Consider the following 14,914-nt stretch of genomic DNA (forward strand, 5'->3'; position numbering starts at 1 on the left):
TGGGGATGCTAGATAGCACGCGCGAGGCGATTCGGCTGCTTCACATCTTCTAGAGCGACTGATGGACAGCTTCTGCCACCAAACCCAGACCGCCACTTTGTCGCGCCAACGACATCAGCCGCCAATGGCGACCAAGCAGGCATCGTGCTCTGGCTAGATCCTGGTTGCGCATGCTGTTCGGGCTGCAGATCCGTAGTTCGTACTGCCACATGGTTCGGACACTACGAGTACTGCCCAACTCGCTCGATACGTGTCTGAAATCCACAAACATTGCAGCTCTGCACAGGATCAAGGAATACATCATCTGCAGCCGGGTGGATGTCACGTTCAAAATGGCGTGTTTCTGCATACCGCGTATGACGCGACCACTCGGTACGACATGCCGCGCGCTCGTGACATGTTCGACTAGTTTGAATAACACCGTCCGGCCAAAGACTAGAGCCGTTGAGCGATATTTAAATTTCGGCACAAATAGCCACCAATGCCTCACAAGGGGCTTCTCTAGACCAAGGTGTCAAACAGAAGCTTGTCTGCATACATGAGCGGTCCGCGGTGCTGCCGAAGAGAACCTACCGAACATGCATTCCCGCTATCTCCGCATCACCGTCACCAGTCGCCAAAAATAGACGGCATATCGTGATGTATGTATTGTTTGTATTGAACGATGTTGTATGAATTTGCGATGCATCTAAATGCCTAAGTAAGAACCCATGCGCCTGGATATAATGCCTTCCTTTACGCCTCCTTTACACTTGAACCATAAAGTCAAAATAATATTGCCTAGTCACTTCCTACCTTGCGTCTCTACATTTCCATTCTCTCTGTCACAGGAGATTCTGAAGTCGTCTTCCCGTGTTTCTTCGACCTGTCATAACATATGAGCCCAAAGAAGCCTTCGGATGTGCATGACGTGCTGGTCGGGGTAGCTGTGGGTGTTGGCTTGGGTGTGTGATGTGTCTTTGCAGGCGGCTCGTCACCGTCGAGGCAGCCGCCAAACCAGCCTGGATACTTGCACGATGAGGTAGAGGTAGGTGTCGCCGAGGTTGTTGTGACAGTAGGTGCTGGAGCAGGTGTGGTAGTGATTGTCATGGTTGTAGATGTCGTGTCCTCATCTTTACAGCCAAACCAACCGGGTGTCTTACACGTCGAGGTCGATGATGTCGTCGTAATCGTAGTCTTGGTGTGTGATCTGGTCGTGGAACCCTCGTCAAGACAGCCCCACCAACCTGGCGTCTTGCAAGTTTCAGTTCTTGTGCGACTGGACCTGGTTGATGTTGATGTGGCTGTCGGCTTTGAGCTCCTGGTAGTAGTAGTCTCGGTGCCGTTGCTGTCAAAGTACTCCCACATATAGCAGTCAGTGCAATCAACGTAAGCCTCACATTTAGGAGGCGCATCGTACTTGAGTATAACGTCTCGGATGACTTCGACAATCTTGTGGGTGCCGATGCCCATGCGCCAGCCGAAGTCTTTGACTGTATCGTATACACATTTCTGCCCGGTGTGACAGACACTCTGCAGAGCATATCCACCAATGGTGCAGGCGCTGGTGGCCTGATTACACGCTCCCATGTATATGGGGTCTGCGGTATGCCCAAAGTGAAAGCCACCGGTGAACTTGCGCTGCTGTAGTGAACCGATTTGGTGGCCAGGGGGAACGGGTAGCCCGAGACGTGACGCTGGCATGGCTTCGGGCACAGCCTCGAAGGTGACGGCCGGATGTCCAAATGTAAGGGAAAGAAAGGACGAAACAGAACCACCTAGGGAGTGTCCGGACATCCAGATCTCAGCATCCGGATACAGTGCTGTGACATTGTGGTAGAGGTCCTGTGCAGCGTAGTAGTAGCGGTTCTTCTCTCGCAGCGCAGTGACTAGACAGGTAGAGTTGCAGGTGTAGGCCGACGTTTGACAGTCACAGACCTGTCGCCACAAGTACTGTCCCCCCTGACCGCAGCAGCAGCTGAAGAACAGGTTATCGTTGATCTTGTCGTTGGTAGTGGTTTCGGAACCATCGAACATGGCAGGCGACGTGCCCTTCAAGCCTATGACGACTGTCGAGTTCTCGGTGTCGGCGAAGATGTGCCCGCGCAGACCGTCGGATTCCCAGCCAAAGTCTTCTGTGTAGTTGAAGCCGCCGCCAACAGGCTCCCACTCGCCCGTGCCGGGTTCGAGTATGTAGGCGTCCGAGGCCATGCGTGCGAAGCTCAGGACGGTCTCGCGGTCCGTCACGTTGGGGCCTGCTATCTCGTCGATAGTCCAGTCTTCTTCCGGCAGCTCCACGCCTCTCCCAGTGATGCGGCCCCATTCTAGTATGCCGGTGATGGTTTCCTTGCTCCTATCGGCCAGGCGCTGTATGCTCATGGCCTCGGACTTGACGCGCAACCGCGGCACGGGCTCGCGACTGGCCGCGTCGTCGTCGTGGGCGGTCCATACTGCGGCGTGCTCTGGAATATCGAGTCGCCGGTGCAGCTCGGGGTATTTGTAGGTGCCGTGGTGGAAGATGTGGCGCAGCGTAAAGTCCTTGTCGGCGTGGGGAGTGCTGTGCGGGAGAGGCGGCGGCGGCATCACGGGCATGTCGGCCGCGCTCGCAACGCTTGCGGCGACGAACGCCAGCACGAAGGAAGCAGCCACGCGCGAGGCGGAGGGGCAGGGTCTTGGGCGTCGCATGGTGGATCTCTGGTTGTAAGAGAGGGAGTTGCAACGAGCGACCTGCGCAGAGGAGGCGTTAGCAGGCGCCAACTGAGATGGCTGCCTCCGTCGGACATCGATGACGATCGATGGTTCACTTGACCCCAGGCCCGCCCAGCTCCTTTTCACGTGCGCGCCGTGCGGGGAGCTCCCCCATAGCTCCATCACCACCAAGACGGCGCCTCTTCGCCCTGTCGCCCGCTTCCGTCACCCGCTAGTAAGCACAATCGTTCAACACATTGCTCAAGTGCTCACCCGCGACTTTCGGTTCCCTCGGAAGTGCCGTGCTGCCGCATGACGTGAACGCATGCGCTCCGTTCACGCACCGTTTCACAGCAGCATCCTTCCAATGCAGGCACACGACACTTTTAGATTTCCATTAGACCCTCTGCAGCAATAACACCATGGCCGACCGGCCTAGAAACCTGCATCCCTCACGCTCCTTCACGCGCCTCGACTCTGCCCCCAAGAGCCCCCTCTCGCGCAGCCGAGCGAATACGCTGCAAGGACCGAATGCGTCAGACATGCTCGATCCGCTCAAGGCTGCCATGGTGCCCGAGGAAGACGAGAACCCCGACGGCGACGTGTTTGCAAAGAAGGAAGACGAGGACGAGCACGAAGACAGCGAAGAGACCAAAGTGCCCGACACTTTCGAGGAGCTGCCTATCGAGATCCGTAGCTTGACCGAGAGGTACCTTCTGCTGCCCATAGCATGCGTCGTCCTCTGATAGTAACACCCTTAGATTCCTCGAATCCCTCACAGCCAAAGTGCATCCCACCCCTCTGTCCGCCGAAGCTCTCGCCGACCTCTTCCAAGACTTCTACGGACGCGCCTCCGCGAAGATAAGCACACACATAGCCACTCTCTCTGCTCGCCTAACGAGCGACAACTATGTCGCGAATGCGAAGAAAGCGTCGGCTTCGTCGAGCAAGCCATCGTCGATAAGAAAGGGTAGCGACCCGTCAGGGGAACAACAAATGCTCAGTGCCACTGAAATGGCCGACCGCAAGAAAGCGCGCAGGTCGCTCGAGCTCAAGCGGTTCGCACTAGAAGAGGCCGTCGAGCGCGCCGTATGCGAGAAGGTCTACCAGAGGATATGGCGGCACAGGAGTACTGATGACGAGGAAAGGGATCATAAACTCAGATCACGCACAGCTGCTCTCTCCCTCGTCGGCATTGGTCTAAAGGAACTCCTGATGACTGGCGAGGAGTTGACCGAGGAAGAGCGCCAGAAAGCCAAGGAGAAGGAGCCCGAGATTCGCGAGTACCTATCTGCAGCACGCGAAGACATCCTGAAGATGAATGAGGAGAAGTACCCGCTGGGCAAGGTCCAACATTTGACTGCTGCACACAAGTCCATTGTCGAAGCTCTGTCCAAGATATTCCCTTCGACCTCGTCTGCTGATGAAATCCTGCCAACCCTCATTTACGCCCTCATTACTATGCCACCCGTCAACTTGAACGTAATTAGCGATCTAAACTTCATCCATCGTTTCCGCGGTTCAACTCGCATGGATGGTGAAACTGCATATTGCTTGGTTAATCTCGAGGCAGCCATCTCATTCCTGGAAACCGTCGATCTTTCTTCGTTGCGCGCCGACGAAGTCACTCCCGCAAAACCAGATTCCAGACCTTCAACTCCCAAATCCGAGATCACCCCAATGTCTCTTGGACTTTCGGATGCGCCAGATCTCATACAGACCCCAGCCACGCCCATCTCCAAGACAATTCCCAAAGAACCCTCCAGCCCAACGACCACTAAAGCTCAGCGTCGCTTGAGTAACCTTATTCAAACACAGACCAACAAGATCGAGGCTGCCTCTGATGCCGTTCGGGACTCGATTCTTGACTCTGCTGACCAGGCACTTGGGAGAATCAACAACACCTTGGACACCAGCTTCAAATTCTTCTTTGGTGGTCTAAAGGAGAAGAATCCCGATGGCCCTGTGCAAGAACAGCCAGTACTTCCCAAGACACTGGAAGATGCAAGGAAGCTCGTGAGCTCCCCAACTCGCGCAGAGCGCGATGAAGACAGCTTGAGTATCAGTGCAGCAAGTTCAGTGCAGGGTGATGAGCCAACAGAGGCTCCAATTAGCAGAGGACTCGATGCCAAAATGGCTGATCTCTTTGCTGGTAGGAGGCAGATCAGAGATCGCAGCGTCGATTCTACCAAGTCCGGCGGTAGCAACAGTGGGCGGCGCGTTGCATTCGCCCCAGGCCAGAGCGTAGAGGAGAAGATACCGTCGCCAGCTCCGATCAAGGCAGATCCTCCAACACCGAGCAACACCTCCGCGGTGGATTCTCTGCGCAATATGGGCAACAACTTCAACCCCTTAAACCGCTTTCCCAGCATGAATGTACTGCCTCGCTTTGCGCGCGCTGTAAGTAATAATAGCACACCTGTTCTCCCCTCAGCGGGCCAGGAACAAGCGAAAGCATCGCCTTCCCCAGAACCACTCAGTCGTACAGCCACGAACGAGTTGCCACCAGTAGATGAAAAGGGTGCAAGAGCGATCGCGGCTTTGGAGCAACTAAAGAAGACCACACCACCAGCGAAGCGCTTTCTGGAAGCCAAAGATGCCCAGGAGTTGAAGTTAAAGGAGGTTGACGAGCTGTTGAAAGAGTATCAAAGATTGGCGGGTGCATTACGAGGAGCAATTAACTACTGAAATACATCACATATTTGGTTGCAATGACGTGCATCAACATGCAAGACACGAAGCTTTGGTAATAGATTTGTCTGTGTGGATTTGAGTAGCATAATGTAACGTCCTGTTGTTTCGCGATGACGGTACTTGCAACATACATACTGCGCCGCAGATGGTGGTTGGGGTTCGGCCAAAACGGGGGATACCGGATGGGGAAGGGGCAACCAGCGCGCACGGACTGTAAACAAGCAACCACAACACACAATTGCGCGCTCCGGCGAACACCAGACACCGCATTTCCCGAATCGCAAACATGGCGGAACCAATGTCGAATCTTTCGCCCGAGAAGCTCAATACTTACTCTGACAACATCATCGTCGACGATATTGATATGGCGTACAACGATCCGCCCTCGTCGCCTTTCGTCGAACACATCGGAGTCCAAGACCAGGAGAACATTGCCCCTGGAGCAGCAGCCACACCGGTGAAGCCGCTAATAGACTTTGAGGACAGCGTGCCCCAATCCGCTTTCAGAGTGTCTCCGGAGAAGAAATTTGGGTTGAAGGAGCGCACAAGCCCAATGAAGACGCTGCCAGCAAAGAATTTGATGGACGACTTTGAAGAACCGGCACTCAAAACTGGCAGTGCGGATCGACAGACTCCCCAGAAGAACATCTCGCCCATCAAGGAGATTACTACCGAGCGACGCGGGTCCGCAATGAGTAGCCACTCCTACAAAAGCCAATCGCCCTCGAAATCGTCACGCGTACCTTCGCCCGAAACGGTCCAGCGCAAGCCAACCCATACACATCAGCGGCAAACATCGGTCACACCGTCAAAGCGACCGGCCTCTTCTCACCAAGAGTCTCCGCTCCGCGACAACGAGGGCTTGACTACCGCGATGAAGTTCATGGAGGATAGCAACTTTAAAACTCGCGAGACACCCAGAAAGCGAACATCTCGGGGCCATGAATTTGAGATTGATCTGAGCATGGACAACACAGACTTCAATCCAGACGGGCCAGAGCCAACATCCTTGGACATCGATGATACCTGCTTCAGCAACTTCTCAGAGATGCCGGGGATCGATATGACGAAATTCGCATCCCTGAAACAGAGCCCAACAAAGAGCGGCATGCCAGATGTAAGTCCATGTGCTGTTGATCTCACGTAGCATACTAACAGTTTGAAAGGCTACACCTCGCGCTCGCCCTCAAATGACACCCTCTACGGTCCGCCGCTCCAAACGCACTCCCAGTCCCACGCCACGGCGCGCGTATAACGATAACGATACCACAAATTTACTCTTGGACTTTACCGCCCAGATTGAATCCTTCTCTTCATCCCGCCGTGCGTCACCCGGACGCGGGCGCAATTCGCCTAGCAAGTCTATTACAGAGCCAAATCTCCGCTCCTATTACCGAGACCAGCGATCGCCGGCCAAGGGTGGATCGCAAGTACCTGCAACACCAAGCCAGAGAAGCCAAATGTTGAATTTGTTGGATTTTGAGCTGCCTCCACCGCCTACACCACGATCGCTACCTACTGTCACCATCCGCGAGCTTGAGTCTGTAAAGTCCCAGTTTCAGTCTCAGGTGTCGTCTCTCACCGCCAGCTTGTCTGGAAAAGAGGCTGAGATCGACGCTCTTTCCAAAGCTATCGCCGATGCTGAACGCCGAGTTGGCGAAGCCCAAGAGACCGTCCGTGACGAACGCTCAGCTCGCGAATATGCAGAGACACAAATGGTTGACTGGAAATCAAAAGGCGAAGAGGTCCAGAAACTGCTGCAGGACGTCCAGGCTGAGATGGCACGCAACGACGCTGAGCGCGAAGATCTCCTAGCGAGGTTGGCCGATGCAGAGAAGCGTGCTGATGATGCAGAGAGCCGCTCGTCTGAGCTTGAAACCAAGGTCATCGAGGCTGAAAGCAAGAACGTCGACATGACGACTTTCATCAACAACGATGACGGCGATGAGAACAAGAAGGTTTACTCAGAACTTGAATGCCAATCTGCTATTGCCGAGAAGGTCAATGAGATTGCACGCGACCTGCACACAGCCTATAAGGCTAAACACGAGAAGAAGATCAAAGCCCTCAAGGACAATTACCAGAAGAAGGCCGACGAAAAATGCAAAGAGCTTCGGGCGCAGATTGCTAGTCTCGAAGGGCAAGTGGAAGACGCAGAGAAGAAGCGTGACAACACTTTCAGTAGGATCAATCCAGGCCAGCATGACTCCAGGGACGAGAGCCAAGGAGCGTCTCCCTCAAAGACCACACGAAACGCCGAAGACGCTCAGATGCTAGAAGCGCAGAGAGCTGAAATTGAGAACCTCAAGGCTAGACTCGCCGGGCTTCAGTCGGAACTTCAGTCTCTTCGCAGATCCCACGATACCCTTGTTGAAGACCTTGAAGCTGAGCGCATCGAGAAAGGCGAGCTCGTAGCGGCCGCCGAACAGATGCTCTCCATGTGTGGAGAAAAGATGGAAGAGATGCAACAAGAAGACCTTCGCCGCTCACAAATGGCTTCCGCACCACCTGCTGCCCCCCAACAACAAGCGCCGCCTCAGCAAGCAATGCGCAACACGGGTTTCCTGGCCGGTGGCCCCGGTGCCTCACGCCCCGGATCCGCACTGGGCGGTGGACGTCCCGGCAGTGCGATGGGTGACCGTCTAGGTGCCATGAACGAGCGCACCGGCAGTGGAATCGCTAAACCATCAGGACTTCGCGCACCAGGTGGCCTTAAGTTCCAAGGTGCTCCCGGTTTAAACCGGAGTCAAAGTGGTGGGAAGAGCAGGTTACTGTCCAACATCGAGCGCATGGGTGGGGGAAAGACACAGGAATAGAATACCTGGCCTCCTATTGTACGTGCTATGAAGGGTCTTGGATACGAGGTACCGGTCGCGAGGTTGGGATCAGACTTGGGTATATGGAGATCCCAATGAAAATATGGGGTCAAGAGGGTGTATTTCCGGCGGTGTATATTGGAGTCACTTGGTTACGATGATGACTTGGACGCTGGCGTTGTTTGGGACTCATCAGTCAAGCTCTTTCGTGTCTATTGTTGCCCGCTATCCATGTTGAAATGTATTTATTGTGTTTCTCAAATACGTTGGAGCGCGAACTCGTGGTCATACCACGCAGGTGTGTGCAATCGAATCTTCCCACCAGTCTATGCTCTCACCAGCCATGCTCATGTCTCATCCGCTCTCCAGTTCCCATAAACCTCAGCATTCCCCTCAAGGAAGTGTATTGGCTTGTTCCACCTAGGAGTATCGCCCTATTTAGATGTATCTAACCTTTTGCGCGCTTTCGCGCTGTCACGTGACACATCGGAATCGGCCTAGCGCACATCACACGAGTTGCTCAGGACTATCATCCTAATCTCATGACACTTACATCTACATAGTACAAATATACCTGCGACCATTTGCTTGTCTACACTCCATCCAAAGCGTCCACCATGATCCGATAATCGATCATCAACGCGATCCTTGAGACGCGTCCGTGCTAGCGACTAACGAAATGGTCACGTCATGTCGTCAGCCTCTCCACTACGACATTGAGTACCGCGAGAGGCTTTTTCTTATGTCATTTACTACCGTCATGACATAGCCGAGGCTAAGCACCGCGTTGTACGCAACTATGTGGATGCGGGTAAATTGCATGTAGCTGGATGTCTGGGCTACGTGTGATGTAGCCGTCGAACAAAGATGCAATTTCATCATAGTAATATGCGAATTGTTGTGACGGAGCACTGACGACATATATACGATCCTGACCTGGAGACCTTGGCATATAAAGTGCTCAGTCGATAGGTTACTGATGAGCACATCAGCATCTTTCTAATCCGAGACGACTATCGACCTTATCACACATAAATACCTGTCTCAACCCACTCGCACAAACCAAGCAATGTCTGGTAACGACAACCCCGGAAACTTTGCGAACCGTCCCAAGGACGAAGTCAAGGCCGCAGCACAGAAAGGTGGAGAGCACTCCCATAGCGGCGGTTTCGCATCTATGGATGCTGACAAGCGTAAGTGTACATTTGTATACTAAATAGCTAGGATTGACATGACTACAGAACACGACATCGCCTCTATGGGTGGCAAGGCCTCATCTGGCAGTTTCGAGCCCAGCAGTGAGAAGGCTAAGGAGGCCGGCAGGAAGGGTGGACAGTCGTCTTAGATGCTCCTCTGTCCCTCAATCTGGCACGAGTGTAGCAATGATATTTCTCCTGGTTTGCACCCAAGAGGATGACTGTGGAACCTTGAGTAGTCGCCAATGAAGTAATTGTAATAAGTATCAGTGCACGAATTCATAAATGTGAAGTCTGTTTAGTTGCGAAAGTGATCAATTGTTTGCAGTATTGCCAGTGCTCTACAATGTGTCCCTTCAGGCTCTGACGCAGCCCAACCGTCATAAGTTATGTGCGTGAACGTCGTGAAGCCTCCCATGTGTGACGAAAACGCCAATCCATCCCGAATCTAGTGTGTAAAAGTTTGGAAGCATAGGGTGATCCCCACTGTGCTTTAAGAAGAAGTAAAACGTATCCCAGCGTTCAGGAACATGATGAACGAAAGCGAAGAAGTGAAAGATAAGGTATGAGGAAATATGGACTTAAACAGACACACCTAACCGTACATGTCGCAGCTCATCATCTTGATCTCATACTCGCTCTGGCCCTCGACGACACCGCAGTTAACGTCCCAGCCTAGCTCGAAAGTGTCGCTCTCCGGCATGCGGTCCTTGGCACCGGGTGCGCAGTTGGCATCGGGAGTATAGTACGAGACCTCCATGGCAGGAGCAGAGTTCCAGTCGCAAGCATCGACACGCTTGTAGAAAGTACGGCGATGCATGCGCAGAGCCTTGCGTTCAATGGCCTTGTTGGCAGAATCGCAAGCGCAACGGGCTGCGAGAGTAAGCTCGTCGCGGCGGCACTCACAGCTCGAACCGTCTACTGCATAGCGGCGGGTGTTCGCCTTGACCTCCTTGTGAGGACGGTTCCACCAGTGACCACGATCAGAGTTGTCGCTCTGCTCGGCTGTGGGTGTCTCTGTAGCCTGGTATTGCTCGTAGATGGTGGTCGCTACAACGGTGGTAACGACAACAGCCGGTGGGCCGTTCTCAACAGGAGTAGGGGCCGGTGGCTGCTCGTATCGCTCACCATCATCTTCTTCCTCTTCGTCCTCAGCAGGTGCCTCAGGCTGTGCGTAGGTTGGCTCGGGAGTCTCTTCGGGCTCAGTCTCGGAGTAAGCGGGTTGTTCGGGCTGAGTTGCAGACTGTGATGGTTCACTGGGCTCACTGGTATCGCCAGAGCCAGAGCCGGAACCGGATCCACCGATGTGGACCTTGGCACAGTTCTCGAAGGCCTCGTGCTCACGGTTGAGCCAGACCCAGATGAAGATGGCATCGCCTTCTGGCATGTTGGTGGGGACTTTGAAGTCGAAGGTCTGGGCCTCGGGAGATCCATCCTCGGTGGCATGCGGGCAAGCGCCGTGGTATGAGGCGGCCATCTTCCATGTCTTTCCCTTGTCGGTGGAGAAGCCAACCTGGCAAGAGCCTCCGTAGTGGGTGCCGCCAGGTGCCTCGGGGTCGTAGTCGTAGTCGGTGAGTTGGAAGTAGGCGTCTTGACCAGGCTGCCAGGTAACAGTGGCATCCTCGGTGTCGAACTTGTCGAGATGGCCACGGCAAAGGCCAGGAGAGGGCTTGCTGTCACCGCCATCGGGGCCGCAGCAGCCAAGCGGATAGTTGAACTGTGGATCTAGCTCCGTAGATTGTGGGTTGATGGAAGGAGCGCCTCCTAGAGGAGCTGGGTAGTACATGGACATATGGGCCTGAGCAGCGCCAGCCAGGGCGAGAACAGAAAATATGTTTGTGTACATGGTTGAGTTTGTTGGTGGATTCGTAAAGACCGTGTACGTAGAGTGTGACTTTTGGGGGGTTATCAAATGAAGAATTTCTAGACTTCAAGTGCTGGTGGCTCCACAACGGTGGTCTGTTGACAATGTTCCACTGTGAATACAGGGAGTGTATAGAAGTATTTCCTATTTAGCAACAAAAAAGTCCAGTGAATAAGAAAAAGACGACCCAGCGTTTTCGAATGCAAAAGAGTGAAGTGTAGAATGAATGACGACGAAGGCTAGCTTGTCAGGAGGGACTGTGTGTCACTGGAAGTGATGGCCTCTTCCACATCGGGCGGCTTTCATCCTTTATATCATCTGCTGACGACTGACCAAGACTACCGTCGGGCTCGTCTACGTTCCCGTTTAGCACGGTCACTCTCAAGCGCCTCGAGGCCGTTGCGGGACCAGCATGCTAGTCGAATTTGCTCAGCAGTGGCATCTCCTGACCAGGCCGCGGCCAATGTGCGTAAGGCCAGCTCGCGTGCGTGCGGATACGAAGTTGGCCTTACTGTTTCGAAACAGCGAAGCGCGGGAGTCTGTGGGGTTTCGGAGCAGCTCCGTTCAGCACCGCAAAGGTGTTTTGTCTGTTCCTGGCTGACGAGCTTCGGACTTGGTTTCACGTCTTGCTTTTTCGAGCGTAGCAACGGCGCTTGTTTCTGCCAAGGTCGTTAGGGCGGGGGAATCACATACGAGATTCTGCCTGCTGTTTAAACTCCATCTTGTGATGATTAGCAAAGAACCCGAGGGCCCTTGTTTCACCATCAGAGATCTTCAGAATTCTTCGGTTCTCGGGCTGACGTGCAGGGAATGCATCGGCACGACATCAAGTCATATCGATAAGATCGCTCGCTTCATCTAACCACGTGCGCGTGATAATCCTTGCCGATATTTGCTTTCACTGTAGTGTTGTCTTTCCCATTCTGTGATTGTTCTCCGTTACGGGCTCCGATGCTGTATACATGGTCGTCAACAAATGCAGCGCTGCGCGACACAATTTGCCACAAGATGCCGTCGAAGCGGGCTGCGGCTGCCGTCATGCGACGCCTGCCGCCTTTCGCAACTGTTATACCTGAGTCTAGCTTTTCACCATTTCAACCGGCCGGGTGTCATCGTGTACCCACAGCAGGCTGCAGGGGAGCTTGGTGACACGCTTCCAAGCATCCGTCCGCACCAGAACTGGTTATACAGCCTCGGGAATATCGGCACTGGGCATCGAAGGCGGCATCTAGGCACGACTTCCAAATTCAGTTTTGTTGGACGCAGCGTAATACGAGGAGGGTCTCCTGAATAATGTCAAGACTCTGGCAGGTTCCACGAGGACTTTCAGGAGAACGCCGCTTGCTTGGCCGCTACCATGGCATCGGCTCTCCTCGCCGTGGCCTCAAACCGGGCGTCATCGTCAACTGTGACAGAAAAGACGTGCCTGGGTGGCATCATCATACGGTATATTTGACAGCATCCTGGTTCCATTTCACTGGAAACACCCATGACCCGAGAAAACCGTTTGTAGCATCCCAGCTCCTAAATTACCTACCCCGTCAATCTCAGCCAGACTTCTGATATTGCAGAATCCCGCGCCATTTTAGACCAGCCATTCCATGGCCCAGGCTGACAAACACAGACTTGCCTTGAAGCGCCTGGTGGGACAGCTAACGAGTTCCACCAACCCGAGCCGCCCGAGTGTTTCACCTCGACACCACCTAACTTATCGATTGGAGAGTGATATCTGCACGGATACCTATCGCGGGCCGCCAGTGTGAGTGACAGGCGAGATGTTCCTTGTCTCGCTTCCCCGGGTCCCCCGGGACACCTCTTCACTAGAGCCCACTTTTTATACTCGACTTGTCTACCGGGGCGTTTGTGGGATGCCCTGGAATCTGGTGTGAGCCAATGACATACCGTAAAGCCGTTGAAGTAAAAAAGCAAATCTTACAACTGACTGTGATGCGCCTCGCAGCTATGACGCCCACGAAATCCGTAACACCGTGATCCTGCCCACAGACTCAGGGACCTGCTCTGCCCAGTACTTCAACATCTCGAGAGGTGTGCTGCACTCTTGCATGAGAAGCAAACCACACAAAATATGTAAAATTTACTGTGTCGGTTTCACTATCTCGAAGACCCTGGCGTCGGATTTTCCCTCGATTTAGAGACTTCTTTCAAAAAAGCATAGCAAAACATCCCTCCCATCGGTATCCAGTACTTCTAGCCGCTGGGGAATACGCACGACCGTTGGCAGCACATCATTCGAATTAAAAGGCACCGTTGTATCCTTAGCGTTGCAGCTTGTCAGGTCGCGTGTGCCTGCTTTGTCGTAGCACTCTGTTCCAGATTCCTAAGGCCTGTCCCACCCACTAGGTACCCGTGTGTCCGAGATCACCCTCCACCCTGATACCAAGGTAGAGTACCAATGAGCCACAAAACCTATACAAGAAAATAATCGCGAAGAAACATGTGACTGATTGCGCCTCGGCTGAGGTGATATGTTTCAGTTCCTTCGGCAGACCATGAAATCCACAAGCACTGAACTTCCACCACTCAGCTTTCCTCCTCCCCACCCACCATCTCATGGTCTTACCCTCCGGTCCCAAGCAATGAGGCATAGTCTGCAGCCTATTCTCTGAGGTGCAGCATAGGCCGTCTAAAATCCGGCAACTGAGTCGTTTTGTCCAGACTAACATACTCTTTGCAGTATACGCCGTTATGAATATGATGCAGAATGATGAAGAGAGCGGATATGAACCCGTGCGTCGTTACCTTGCATATCTCAAACCTGGAATTACTGCGCTTTACTGCACATGATTGAACCCAGTCCCCCACTCTGCATACTTGTCTTAAGTGAAGGCTGTGTCCAGCTGTGCAGTGATAGACTGATATGTCGCTAAATTGTATCCTACGAGTTCACGTACTCGGCGATCGGAATGTAGGATACTTGAATGTATATACTGTTCAGCGCACGGATGAGACAGGCGTACACAAGGATGACTAAGTCTTCTCTTTCGTACTCAAGGCTGAAGTTCCGCTGGCCGAGATAGAGACAGGTGTAGGATGACACCCTCCATTGCTTTCACGCATCCATCTTCTCAGCTGCTTATCTGTCCACATTGAACGTTTGAGAGATGATGTATATCGTACCACTGGACGTATTGCTTCGGTACTGCTGCTTGGAAGATCAATTTTGGCAAGTCAATAGAACAAGATGATATTGACAGCTGGTAACACTGGTATACGAGCACTTTTGCTCGACATTGACTTACTTCAATGTGCCCAGCAGCTTCACAACGTTGATTTGCCGGCTAATGAACGTCGACTTATGCTCTGCTACCCTGTAAATAGTAAGCCGTCGCTAAGGACGTAATCGGCAATCCCTTCTTGTGTGCCGACAACGACATGTCTTCCACGAACAACGATCTTGTTATCCTGACGCACATCAATGAGCTCGATGGTAAACTTGTGCTGAAATATGATATTCTTCGGGTTCACAAAAAAACAGCAAAGACATTTCGAAGCGCGAAGAGGACCCCTCCCGGACATGATCCGCAAAATGTCACTGCTCCTGGTGTTTTCAAACATACTAGATCTTGAGCTTGACCTGACATGTATGACAAGAGTGAACACTCCGAATTGAAGCGAGACGTGTCTCCTCTCCGTGTTGCTAGTTGAGGTCGTATGCA

At 53.2% G+C, this 14,914-nt stretch overlaps 5 protein-coding genes across 5 annotated transcripts; 3 read left to right on the forward strand and 2 right to left on the reverse strand.

Moving 5' to 3' along the window:
* Positions 1 to 1,243: 1,243 nt before the first annotated feature.
* On the reverse strand, positions 1,244 to 2,571 carry J4E92_009485 (uncharacterized protein; the record flags this gene model as incomplete). Its single annotated transcript, XM_051500831.1, has 2 exons — positions 1,244 to 1,314; positions 1,380 to 2,571. The coding sequence occupies 2 exons, from the start codon at positions 2,569 to 2,571 to the stop codon at positions 1,244 to 1,246; spliced, it is 1,263 nt and encodes a 420-aa protein (XP_051348982.1).
* A 518-nt stretch (positions 2,572 to 3,089) lies between these two features.
* On the forward strand, positions 3,090 to 5,355 carry J4E92_009486 (uncharacterized protein; the record flags this gene model as incomplete). The annotated part of the gene is made up of 2 exons (XM_051500832.1): positions 3,090 to 3,376; positions 3,429 to 5,355. 2 exons carry the CDS (start codon positions 3,090 to 3,092, stop codon positions 5,353 to 5,355), a joined length of 2,214 nt encoding a protein of 737 aa, XP_051348983.1.
* A 292-nt stretch (positions 5,356 to 5,647) lies between these two features.
* Positions 5,648 to 8,177, forward strand: J4E92_009487 (uncharacterized protein; the record flags this gene model as incomplete). Its single annotated transcript, XM_051500833.1, has 2 exons — positions 5,648 to 6,478; positions 6,528 to 8,177. 2 exons carry the CDS (start codon positions 5,648 to 5,650, stop codon positions 8,175 to 8,177), a joined length of 2,481 nt encoding a protein of 826 aa, XP_051348984.1.
* A 1,069-nt stretch (positions 8,178 to 9,246) lies between these two features.
* Positions 9,247 to 9,522, forward strand: J4E92_009488 (uncharacterized protein; the record flags this gene model as incomplete). The annotated part of the gene is made up of 2 exons (XM_051500834.1): positions 9,247 to 9,370; positions 9,419 to 9,522. 2 exons carry the CDS (start codon positions 9,247 to 9,249, stop codon positions 9,520 to 9,522), a joined length of 228 nt encoding a protein of 75 aa, XP_051348985.1.
* A 446-nt stretch (positions 9,523 to 9,968) lies between these two features.
* J4E92_009489 (uncharacterized protein) lies at positions 9,969 to 11,219 on the reverse strand (the record flags this gene model as incomplete). Its single annotated transcript, XM_051500835.1, has 1 exon — positions 9,969 to 11,219. One exon carries the CDS (start codon positions 11,217 to 11,219, stop codon positions 9,969 to 9,971), a length of 1,251 nt encoding a protein of 416 aa, XP_051348986.1.
* Between the last annotated feature and the right edge of the window lie 3,695 nt (positions 11,220 to 14,914).

The sequence above is a fragment of the Alternaria infectoria genome (genome assembly GCF_024043175.1).
Source record: "Alternaria infectoria strain BMP 0036 chromosome Unknown scaffold_24, whole genome shotgun sequence".
NCBI lineage: Eukaryota > Fungi > Ascomycota > Dothideomycetes > Pleosporales > Pleosporaceae > Alternaria > Alternaria infectoria.